Source organism: Nelusetta ayraudi, unplaced genomic scaffold, assembly GCF_046127955.1.
Source record: "Nelusetta ayraudi isolate G7.1 ecotype Tasmania unplaced genomic scaffold, CSIRO-AGI_Nayr_v1 ptg000034l, whole genome shotgun sequence".
In the NCBI taxonomy this organism is placed as follows: Eukaryota; Metazoa; Chordata; class Actinopteri; order Tetraodontiformes; family Monacanthidae; genus Nelusetta; species Nelusetta ayraudi.
Genome location: NW_027466084.1, coordinates 3,438,205 through 3,451,211, shown reverse-complemented (window position 1 = coordinate 3,451,211; position 13,007 = coordinate 3,438,205). Strand labels below are relative to the sequence as shown.

General features: G+C 45.9%; 1 protein-coding gene across 1 annotated transcript in view; it reads right to left on the bottom strand.

Moving 5' to 3' along the window:
- Window positions 1-13,007, bottom strand: part of LOC142892375 (ubiquitin carboxyl-terminal hydrolase 43-like) — a 65,764-nt gene that overhangs the window by 34,807 nt on the left and 17,950 nt on the right. Inside the window, exon 3 of the mRNA XM_076032512.1 lies at window positions 3,210-3,313. Coding sequence (XP_075888627.1) covers window positions 3,210-3,313 — 104 coding nt within the window. The remainder of the gene's footprint in view (window positions 1-3,209; window positions 3,314-13,007) is intronic.

Genomic DNA, 13,007 nt, shown 5'->3' with positions numbered 1-13,007 from the left:
TGCTCATGAATACATTAATAAGTGTATACTCACAGCACAATAAAAGTAATTTGGTTTTCCTACCAATAGAATGGTTCGTATTTATACATACAAGAATATACATAGGTCAATAAGGGTCTCGCTCCCAGTTAGCTGCCAACTTGCACCACCATATTTCTAAGGGAGCCTGGTGTGGACAATCCAGCTGCCTGACAGCACGTTTTGTAATTAGGATAAACACTAGCAACCTCAACTAAAAGGAGAAGAAGCTGGACATGGTATTCGGGTTTGGGTGAGCAAGGCAGTGTTGTTTACTGGCAAGTTCGGGAGAGGGAGAGGGTGGGAGTGTGAGCGCTGCAATCTGAAACACAGCCACTTTGATGTGTCCCATGCGCGACAAGCACTTTTAGAGTTTGGCAATGACGAAAGTCATTCTTTGCTATCTAAAAGCAGCTGGATACTCTACGTCACCTGACCACTACTGCTCAAACTCCTACAGACAACACAATGACAACATGGAATGGGCCACCAAGCCGTTCAGTCCAGAATGTTTTACTTTTGTTTTTCACTCGCAAAGTATAAACCATTGACCGCGCAGCAAATGCCTGTGAGTTCTCTCCTACCGCAAAGTACTTGGCAGGTGGATGAGTTGGCAAGATATACCAGACATCTGAATGACACCCCCTCGTCGTCAGCTGCAGCTGACAGATGCATTCATTACAGTGAAGAAGAAGCACATTAACGGCCTCTTTATCTCCCCGTTGACTGACTGATAGAAGCCGTGAAGACATTTAACAGCAACAGAGTTGGCTGCGGAAAGTGCATTTCGAAAGTTTTTAAAGACAGTTTGTAAAGGCAAAACAAAAAAAAAACCCATCCAAATATAAGGGTGGTGGTATTGTAACAATACATTTTTTTTTATTACCTAGCAAGACAGAAGGAGCATTTCCTGCTTCCCTCAGTTCATATCCATCAGGTCAGGAGCAAATGGAATGCGTGCAAACTTGGTGGGTGAATTGACGGACCTTCTATCTATCACATGCAAGTCAGACAAATCAGCTCTTGCCCTACATGAGAAGTGCATCGTTGCACTGTAGGGAGCTGCAATGGATGCAGAGTTTAAATAAACTCTTGCCAAAACCTATTTGCAGTTAAAGGTCCAGTGTGTTTATTTGTAATATTCGATTTAAGATGGTAAGATTGGTAAAACTTTAATATACTGTCCCTACACTGAATAAAAGTGTATACTTGCAATACAATGAAAGTAGTTCATTGAACATAGAACTGTTCTTATTTATACAAAACAGAATACGTAGATCAATAAGGGTTGTGCTTCCCAGTTAGCTGAAATCTTGCACCACCATATTTATAAGGAAGCCTGGAGTGGACAATCCAGCTGCCTGAAAGACGGTTTCGTAATTGGGGCGAACGCTCGCGTCCTCAAATAAACCAACGAACAAGAAAGTGGATGAAGAAGCCAAGTTTGTGGCCAGGCCAACGTAGCTCACTGGCAAACGCGGGAGAGGGAGAATGAAATGGCTGAGCGCTGCAATCTAAAATGTAACCACTTGATGTCACTGTTTCTTCTCACAGTCTCCAAATATTACACGCTGGACCTGTTCTACTTAAATTTCCATTTGTTTACCAATCAGATTTGGTAAAACTGCCACTGATGTTTCCTAAGATGACCTTTTGCCCGCACACAGTTCATGACACAGCTACAGGTCATCCCTTCCAGCCTCTGTGTGTCAGTATGTAAGTGAATCTATCGTCTACTGAAAGCCATGGCAAGCGATTGCGCCTCGCAATGTCAATCTTTTTTTTTTAATAAACTTGAGAAACAGCTCACTTCGCTTGTGTCGTGACCATCTCACACCATCTGAGGTGATATCACACGTAATCACACACTGTACGCTGATTTTGTGTTGCACGTGGCAGCGGGCACAGCAGTTCCGCTGCAATGCAAGATTATGAAAAATTGCGGCTTGGCCAACAACTCGAATTAGCTCAGTTGACCCAGCACAAAAGGTTAAAACTCCCTGAACAATAGCGAGCACTGAAGCTGTTTCCATGTCCCTTGGAGGCTCAGAGATGAGAGTAGTAAGACACTTTATCATCAGACCTTTTTATAGGTTACTACCCTGACCTGCCCTTTCAGCTAATTACTGGGCAGTGGTGGGGGAGGTGTAGAATTACTGGGCTCAGGTCCAGCCAACACTCCCCGAGTGCTTTGCCTGTTGAGCGAACATCAGCCGGGTCGTGTGAACCAATTCCTTCAAAAGGTGTGTCGTTAAATTACTGACACCTGTTCAAGGACAACACTATGTAGAGCTGTAGGGAAGCGCTGATGTACTCCAGATAATAAATTGAATAAATTGTTGAAATCGGCATCAACTTTCCCAAAAATGTTGTTTTTTATATTTAATGTGAACAAATCTGGCTGTCTGCTAGCTTAACTGGAAGCAGCATCCGTCTTAATTTAGCTGACAATCCGCCATCAGTCAGTAAATACCTAAGGACTGACCGTGAAGTCAATTATTATTTCTTCCTCCTACTGCCTGGGATGATGAATCCGTGATCTTAATTCAGAAAAAAAAACAAACAAAGCACAATACAGACATTGCATGTCAGATATTGTAACATTTTTATGGGTGGAATATGGAATCGCCATTCTGGTGTTTCAACTTAGAAGAGATTTTTGTCCCTGCATTGCCCAAAAAGTTGCAGGTTGATGAACTTGACATCTAAATTTGACTCCGTCCAATCTCTGTTCAGGGCATTTTATTGGCCCAACAAAAAGTACTGCGTAGAGAGTAACTTGGGTCCACCTAGACACAAGTACAGTTCTTTAGTGAACGTTGGCCCCCCAAATGTTTGCTTATCTTCTGACCTGGTTGTTATTCATATCCTGTGCGCTGAGATCATGGTTGACTCGGCAGACAGTTGATAGCATGTAATTTAGCCCAGCGCTAACATTTTCAGCTTAGCTGACAACCATGCCACTGTTTAGTCCTTTTCATACTGGACTCCTGTAATATATGTTTTGATGTACTTGCTTACTAGTGCCTCGTTGATTTTCGATATGCCGAGTAATACAGCCCAAAGGGGGGAAACAATTTATAGCCGGGAGTGACTGAAACATAAGAACCTTGCTGAAAATGTATTCTGATATTCATGGATTTGCTTTTACTGGGGCTGTGAGTGTGGTTTGTTGCGAAGGCAAGACTCACTTGTACTGCGCCTGGAAATGTTCTTTCACAAAGCTGTGCTGGAGTCCGGGCTGCTGGCACTGGGATTGGTCGGGAGTCAGCATCTCCTCACCTCCACCGGGGCCCTGGAGCACATTTATCGCCAAGCATAAACATGATGAGTTGACATGACACAATCTCACCCTTCTGATCACGAGCAGCCATTAACCAAGCTGTCAGGAGGACTCACTGAAGGGATGTACAATTACACTGGTGTGCAGGTGTGCAGAAATATTCTTCAGAGTTTTGTAGAGTTCAACTACAGTTTTCTTTTTTGGACCTTTTCTGGCAATTAGGAGATGCTGGAAATCGGTGCTGCTGACCCCATGGGAAAGTCTGTTTTTTTTTTGTTTTTTTTTGTTCTTTAATCTGCTCACCTAGCTCAGATGCGGAGAGCCTTGTTACAGGATAAAAAGAAAAGAAGAGGAGAGACAAAAATAACAAAAACAAAGTGATGGACTTCCAAGGTTATGGAACAGATCCACGGGATGGGATGAAACTTACTGGGACAGCGTTCCCTCACACAGCTCCTTACATAAAAGCTGAACAACCTTTGCATAAATTTAAGAGTATGTAGACTATAATTCTGCATACATTACACTGGCTGCGCTCAGTACTGATGGAGGAGGATGTGAAATTAAGCGAGGAATGCTGGTTGTAAAACTAAAAAAACAGAAAAAAACACCCAAAATATTGCAGTATACTACGGTATGCTTGGACGAAGATTGTTTTTTCCTATCACTAAATGGGTATGCTAATGCGGTACTTGCAAACCAAATATGCAAATAGAATATTAACTCCATGCCAATATGCTATATAGCTACTGTAATATGCTAGATGTTGGGTAGCTCATTTATCGATCATCCTACAACACATAGAGAAAGACAAAATACATTCCTCCCATTCTCAATCAGTGCACAGTATAAAAGTCAAAGAAAGCATAAAAATATATTCATAAGACAGACAGGTGTGCTAAGCCTTTTGGTGACTATATAGAAGTCTCAGTTTTTGAAGATTCTAGCGACACGTCTGGACAGAAACTGTAATGACGCCACAGAGGATGGATCGTGATCAGGTACCGTTCATATCTGACTAGGGTCTAGACCAGGGGTGGGCAAACTACGGCCAGGGGGCCATATGCGGCCCGTTAAGCGTTTTTGTCTGGCCCGCTGAACTTGAATTTTTAGAAATTATAATAATAATTAGTAAGTCATAAAACTGCTGTATTTCAGCCTTTATCTCAGCGTTTTCAAAGTCATTTCAATAAAGAGCGAAATACCGTGAGGCTTCAAAGCCACAAATTTTGTTGTAACTTTGCTTTTGTTCCTTTTCAGTACACATTAAATCACGTTTTAAACTTATCCCATGATATATTTCTTCTTATTCTTCTTCTTCTTCTTCTTCTTCTTCTTCTTCTTCTTCTATGAGGTGGGTCACCAAAACACTCCATCCATCTGCTGCTGCTCCGGCCCCCTGTCAAATTTTAGAACCCGCTGCGGCCCAACTCGTCAAAAGTTTGCCCAGCCCTGGTCAAGACTCATGGCAAAATGAAGCAAACGTTGCCTGTTCATGTAGCAAAGTTATTCAAATTAACCTCAAGCGAGCACGTGTAGAGGTTAATGCTCTTACCTTCACAAATCACCGACTCAGTTTATTTGTCATTTTTATTCACTCAATTAAGGCTGAAGTATCAACATTTTTCACTCTGTTGCATCTTACAAGTCGAGCGCAAACTGCAATCTCCAACTCTGTGAGGCAACCAGTCCCTTGTTCAAAATGCTTCCATGTAGGGGAACAGCGGCCCGCCTTCAATCAAGTGCTTCGCCTGAGTTCATGGGGATTCAGACCCTGCTGCTTCAGGCATTCATCATAACTACACGAAAACAGCAGCAGTTTCAAAGGGGACTACTCATTTATTGTTAGGGTACATTTATGATCATCAGAGGACTCATGACATTGTTTCATAAATACTTAAAAGTTCCTTGTGTTCCCTTCAATTACCTGAACTTTAACCAGTGGTCCAAACCACAAAATATTATGGTTATTGCTGAAATAGTGACTACGTGTCCAGGTTGAGGGGTGCTGGCGCCGACCCCAGCTGTCTTTGGGGCAGGGATGGTAGGCTGCTGGTTCATCGCAAGGCCCCGCAGAAACACAAACAAGCACTTGTTCACACCTCCTGAATTTGCCTTCGCTCACAAGTCTTTTGGGCCAGAGAAAACCCACGCAGACACAAGGCTAACGTGAAAACGACACACAGTCATCGAACTCGCGGCCTCGCTGAGAGGCGATAGTGCTACGCTGCGTTGGCCCCCCAATAATAATCGCAGCGACACTTTCAAAAACTGGACTTTTTTCCTATAATTTACCTGGCTGATTTTGTCTCTCCAGTTCAGGAGACCGTCCTGAAATGCTTTCTTTTTGTGACCAAGTAGTTCCACTTCAAAGGCAGTTGCGCATCACACAAGCACCTTGTTAGCATTTTCCTCATCGCGTCAGTCCCGCGAGAGCGTGTTTAAAAGTCAAGCACGAGAGAGTGCATTAACTGGTCGTGTTATTGCTTTTGCAGGACCGCGGCAGCAGATTTGTGTCCTTTCGAGCCTCCTGTTGACACACACTGCAGTCCCTCTCTGTTTACTGTTCCTTTAAAATTTGCAACTTGGGCTCCCACATGGACCAATGCTTGTTTCCCAGGACTGGCAGCCACTACCAAGACCTCCCCGCTTCACAAACAAGAGCTGAAAGGAAATTTCAGGATTTTCCAAAAGGGGACGGGGGGCGGAAGGGGGGGGGGGGGGGGGGGGGGTGAGCGGCGGGTGTGCCTTTGCATCTGGGAAATCAGCGTGAGACGGAGAAACAGGAGAGCTCTCTGCAGTTCAGCGCTACTCCAAATCCTGAGTCCATTCTACTCCAATCATTTGAGCTTTCCGCCGGCCGAGTGCCGGGCTGAAACCTGACCTGTCGGCTACGCTGTGGCTCCAACAGCCATGCACAATGACAGAGATAAACCCCCTTATCCTTGTTCTTTTCGATTTCTATTGCACACTTATCATCTCATGTAGAAAAACACACGCACACACACAAAAAAAAAAAAAAAAATCATCATGCGCTTTGAACCATGCGGCACATCATAGTGAGAGGGGTTAAAGATCCAGTGTGAAACGTTTGGCTTGAATTCCGATTTTTATATTGGTAAAAGCTTAGCCCATAGATACATTAATAAAATTGTATCCAGCAATTTGGGTTTCCTAACCTTAGAATGGTTCTAATTTATATATCAGAATAAACGTAGACCAATAGAGTCTTGCTCCTAGTTAGCTGCCATCTTGCACTCGCGTCTTCAAATAAACCAACAAAGAAGAAGGTGGTCAAGGTATCCAGGTTTGAGTGTGCAGGGCCACCATAGTTCACTGGCAAGCTCAGGAGGGGCAGAGAGCAATAGCAATGGGCCAATAGGGTCTTGCTCCTAGTTAGCTGCTATCTTGCACTCGCGTCTCCAAAAAAACCCAACGAAGAAGAAGGTGGTCAAGGTATCCAGGTTTGAGTGTGCAGGGCCGAACCGTAGTTCACTGGCAAGCTCAGGAGAAGGAGAGAGAGAGAGAGTGAAATACGCTGAAATGTAACCACTTGATGTCGCTGTTTCTTTTTCAAAATCTCCAAATATTACCCACTTAACCTTTGACAAGGCCAACCGGTGTGGGTTTTTCCTCACTGTGCAAATATACCGACTGTATGCCCTTCATGCCCCCACTCTTCTTTCACACGGGTGGGTATAGAATTCCTTTGCTATCTTTTCAGGTATGTGTTTACTGTGATAACAAAGCAGCAGAGGCCACAAAGTGCAGCGAGCGCCGGTCTTATCAACCCTCAGAAATCCAGGCCTGCCTGCTCACGCTTTCCAAAGCCGAGGTTGCCAGCAGTTTGTCGGCGAAGACGCGAACATTGAAAGCAGACTAAAAAGGGAGCGGGGGTCAGTCGCACCTCCACTAACACGAGGCTCCGATAAGGTGGCGGCTATCTAAAATGATCACAGCCAGATGGAATAATGTCAGGGGGTTAACTGAGGCTGGTGTTCATCTAAACTTCGGCTTTCTGGGTTGTTTTGTGTGTTTTTTCCCCCCCTGCGATCTGGACGGAACAGGGGGTCTCACTTAAGCTGAGCAATTCCGCAGTCGGAAATTGGGATCCTATCTTAGAAATTGGCTGTCAGAAAAATATGCCAACTTCAAACTGATAAAAATGTGCCTAAACAGGAAGGTAGCAGGAGGATGGGAGAGAAAAAAAAAAAAACATCTAAGAAGCTATTTTTAGAGTCAGGTCTGACTGCTGGAGGGCTACCACAATGGAGGAAAGCAGGGAACACAACAACCAAAATGTCACTTTTTCCATTGATTCAATCTTCCCACATGTTTTTTTTTTTTTTTTAACCCCCTAAAAATAAAACGACAAAATGTACTTTTTCGAACGGACCTGCACCTGGATTATGAAACATTTTCAAGAACACAATGATGGATGACCTCCTCCCTTCCTGCAACCGCAGAGTAATTAGCCGTCCAATATCACATGCAAATTCAATATTCACCGGTCACTTTGTATTGTATTGTAATTGTAGTGCTGAAATGAAATGGACTGAAAAGTCACCTTTAAACTACCACGGCCTTGGATCTACCATTGCGCACTGAACACAGAGGGCAAATTACCCCTTTGGCTCTGTCAAAGTACTTGACACTGCAAAGTGAAAGTGTAAGCAGCACGTGCTTGGATCCGTCATTTCACCTGAGGGTAGTTTGCTGGAGAGGGTAGATTGGATTCATGTTTACAGTCAGATTTTTTTTTGTTTTGTCATCTGGTTGCTAAAATCCTGAAGAGACCTGAATGTTGATGATTTTTTAAAAAAAAAATACATTTTCTTGATGGATTCCTATAGTAACGCATACAAGGTGCGGCCATAATCAGAACCTTGACGGAGCGAGTAGTGGGCCAGAATGAGGGGGACGTAGACAAACGCAAAGAAGGCGCGTTTCCGCTCGTATGCAAGGAGGGTGGAAATCCGTGGAATTGTTTGCCTCCGCTCAACCTATAATCCTGGGTGCCATGGTAGAAGGCCTGTGCCAGCGCCCCGAGGAGTGAGGAGAAAATTAAAACCCAAATCCCTCACCCTGGAACCACTGTGCGCTGTAATTGATTTCTTGGATTTAGATAAATGACAAAGATACGGCGCACCACCGTGTGTGTGCGTGTGTGTGTGTGTGTGTGTGTGTGTGTGTGTGTGTGTGTGTGCGTGGGGCGGCTGGCTGCTTTATCCACTTGCTCAGCACTGTCAGCGGGAGGTCAGAGTTCATTGGCTGTGATTTTTTTGGGGGCAAAACAAGAGGGGGGTGGGGGGGGGCATGGTGTTGGTAGAAGACAAGCAAGACAAGAGCACTTTGTTTTTTTTTTGTTTTTCCTTCACACAATGGAGCAGTACCACTTGACTGGAGTCGCCTTAATGGGAATTGAATCTTTTGCTGAGCTGATAGCCAAGTGAACCGCGTGTTCAGTCATTTGTAAGTCGTTTGAAAGATCTTCGATCTTCTGCCCCCACCCGACCCCTTTTCGCCATAGCCAAATGATTCCCGTTCGGAGACCGGAGAGTCGTCGGGGGCGTCGTACTCTCGCGCTCCTCCTGGTGACGCTATCAATGATAACAAGTGACCCGGCAACCTCGGCTTGTTTGCGCCGCTCGCTGAATCCCAGTGTGCTCTGTCCTGTGGCACGAGAGCCTGGAATAGTCCACATTAACGGTGCTCTGCTGAGTCCCAGCGGGTGGTGGTGGTGGTGGTGGTGGTGGTGATGGGGGGGGGCTTTCAATAATTCAACCCACCCCACCACCCCCGGAAAAAAAAAAATAAAATAAAAGTTGGCGGGGAGTGATCCATCTCCGTGCACGGAGAAGTGACTCGCTGCAATCCGCCACTTTGTGCGAAACGCGCCTGCGACTCCTCCGCCCTCTCTCGCAGACCACCTTATCCTGTCCACCTAGCCTGATGGGCCTTTTAGGGTGGGTGGTGGTGTTGGGTTGGGTTGGGTGGGGGCGTGGGGGGGGGGGGGGGGTATGGATTGTAAAGGGGGACGTCGGGGAGGTGCCGAGTGTTGCCAGTTAATGGCCCCGGCGTGAATAATTGAAACGGAGCAGGAAAACACACAGGGATGGACATGTCGGGGCTGCTGGGGGCGCCGCTGGGGGGCGGGGGAGGGGCACAGCGGGGTGATTGAAAATGGGAGCCAGTGACACCGAAACGCCCCCCCCACCACCACACACACACACACACACAGTGATGGTTACCGAGTGACATTCAGAGGAGTTGGCGTGTGTGCCTACGCCTGTGCGTGTGTGTGTGTGTGTGTGTGTGTGAGTGTGTGTGTGTGTGTGTGCGGAGACACGCAAACGGTGTTACTGAGAGACAGTAAAACGACTGAGAGAGTCGGAGTAGTAGACGGCGCTGACACACACGCACACACACACACGGCACTGATGAATAATGGACAGTCTCCTTCAACTCCCGTCTCCTGTTGAGTGTGAACGTCTCTATAAATAGTCCCAGTGATAGTGGCGATGGAAGCTTTTCTCTCTGACCCTTTACCCCCCCCCCCCTCTCCCCTCCCCACCATCCTCAACCAACCCCCGCCCCCCTCGGCCCCCAAGCCAAGCACCCAGCCACCGACCCGGCCGGTTGCTCCGGGTTTGGCTGGATCTCGGTCGGACAAGCTGAGTGCCTGCACTCCGGCTGACCCCGGAGTCTGCGACCCAATCAGAAAGGGGTCTGCCACGGTTTAGACCAGTGTTTTTCAAACAATGAGCTCATGGCACACTAGTGTGCCATGAGCTCATGCTAGGTGTGCCGTGAAAAATTGACTTAATGATAATGTTGGGAATTATGGCGTTACAATTAACCAAATGCTGTTTTTGTGGTGATGGTGGTACATCACTACAGAATCGTTACTTTCCATCCACAGCCAGGCACATAGAACGTTGGTACAGCCCAGTGCGTCTGGGATGGAGGAGAATGAGTAATGATGACTGAGGTTAAGGTGAAGTAACATTTCAGTTCAAGCCAATCAGAGAGAACGAGGGTATTGCGGGTATTCCTCTTGAACACCAACACACAACCACGAGCTCACGCTACGATTGCGAGTTTAGGTGGCAACTTGGCAAATATGCGCGGTTACAAGCAAAACTAATGGGATGCTGGTTGGTTGGAAATAGTGCTAACATCCCCGCATTTCTTTGTTGAGCGGGGGAACGGGGGCGGAGCAAAGTTACGTGGCCGGGGGGGGGGGGTTATGACTGCCTTCACGCGGGCCGGACAGAGACACGCAGCGGGCCGTAGTTTGGGGACCCCTGATTTAAAGCAACTGGTCAGAAAACACAGAGCTGCGAAGCAAGCGGCCAAGGAATCCCTGTACCAATGGTGCTGATAAGCTCAGGTATAGCTAGCGTTAGCGATGCTGACCCAAGACTGAATTCAACTGGCTGATCTTCAGGTAGGTTGTTGAAGACACCACCCATAATTACAGTATGTTGGCTTCAGAGGGATGGTTAGCAATACTTCTTACCATACTTTTCACCATTGCTCAGATTAAACATTAAATCCCATTTCAGAGTTGACTCGTCTCCAAAAAAGCATATATATAATTTAAAATAATCTTTCGCGTGTCTAATATCAATACATTAAAGTGTAAAATAATACAACTACTACTACTATTATGACTAATGAACAAAGTAACAAGGAAGAACAGAGAAGTTCTTCAATACTAGCTACCTTTTTAAATCATCCTGCCCCAGAATGGCGCCTCTCCCTTTGTGCCAGGACACTTGTCCATAATCAAAGTCTTGTGTCAGCCTAAACACAGCTACGCTAGTGCTTGATCTTCAGTTAACCTTTAACCATCAAAATAGAGGCCCTATTGCTTGGGAATGACATCACCTGCCCTTAAGAGGCACAGTGGCTGCCTGTGAGCGAGCATCACTCACTTGAACAGCTTTTCAGCTCAAATACCAAACCCCCTGCTGACTGCAGGCATCTTGTCCTGTGCTCTGACCTCCCTGCGGCGAGGCACAAACAGTATAATGAATGTCTCCCAATGTGATCAATAAAGTATCACATGGCCAAGTTTGTTAACAGAACAAAGGTGAGTGGTCACGCTGTTGTCGCAGCCCACGCCAAAAAAACAAAACAAAAAAACATCACAAAAAACAAACTGAATGACTGTGATTCTAAATACCATACATTACTTATCAATTTGTCAAACGAGGATGTTTTTGAAGATGTTCTTTGGATTAAAACAAAATTTGACATCGCTAACAAAAGACTGTTCATTAGTGGTGAATGTATCGAAATTCAAATATTATTACCATGGTTTTTAATGTCCAAGTCAAAATTAACCCAAATTCCATTTTGGGCTTTAACCAATTAATGTTTGGGGAAAAAACATTGTATCAGTACAGCAACAGTAGCGACTAAAGTACTGCATGGAACACTTTTAATGTCAACATGGACTGCTTTGTTAGCATGCAGAGTTTAGCATGTTGCTGTGAACCCCATGTTCACCAAACCCCACATTTTCACCAGTAACGTAGAAAAACATAGAGGTAGAAAAGGTTTTCACACATTTATAATGTAGGACTGCGCCACAAGCTAGCTGAACTCAAAACGCAAAAGGTCAAAATTCAACAGTCCACCTGATTAGAGAGTGAATTTGAATAGCGACGAGCTATAAGAGCAGCCTCCGGATGACTTGCCATTTAAACAGCATGTCTCCATCCTGTTGCAACCTGGGTAGACCGAAGGATTGGCCAGAGGGGTAATAATGTACCAGAAGCTACAGCTGGTCCTCCATTGTACGAAGATGCGAGAGCTGAGTCCATGTGTGAGCCTCATCTGCTAGTCTAGTCTAGTCTCATCACGACACACAGCACAGGTAGCGAGGAAGCCGAGACGAGACTCCACCGTTTCCTCGCAAAAAGTCTGAAAAGACTTTGTTGCCCTGCCAGCGTGTCCTTGGAAAAGAAACAGCACAGCAGCTGTTAGCGGCCACATCGAACGAGTAGTCGACTGCATCGATGCCGTCTCACTTTGACAAAGGCTGGAATGAGAACATTTTGTCTCAACAGCACACGATGCAACGGTTTCCAGGGGTGACTAACCATGACATCCACTTCCCAAAAATCTCTTTGCTTACCATCTCTCCACGAAATGAGTCACAGGACTAAGAGAACCGAGAGTTTTCGATTGGAAAATCGAAAAGACTCGGGACAGCATGGGAACAACACGATGAGCCGGAGGAAGATGGTCACATGTGCACGATGTAAGGTAAAATTGGTTGACCCGGGGATCCAGGGAGACCAGAGGGGTCTCACTGGACCGCAATGACTGGACCAACCCAGGGATCCATGTTTTTGATGCGTCACCTGGTCAGGTCACAGATGAGTCATGGTGATGAACGTGCCCGGTGTTTTCTCGTCACCTTTCCAGCTCGATTTACTCTAATGGGTAACTTTGACAGGAAGGACCCAAATGTTGGAGATCTGCCACGGCCTCGTTTCACTATGAATTCACATTGCCTGCATTTCGACCCCAGGGCCTTCCTTCTCAGAGTTGTCAGGTTCTGCCTGTGCCTGTGCGGGTTCTGCCCCTAGGTGAGCTGCTAGCTACTAGGCACACTAGCTAGCTAGCTAGCTAGATGAATTCAAATTCATGACCCTCCAGAAAACCCCACTAAGGAGTTTTGCTTGCTCAA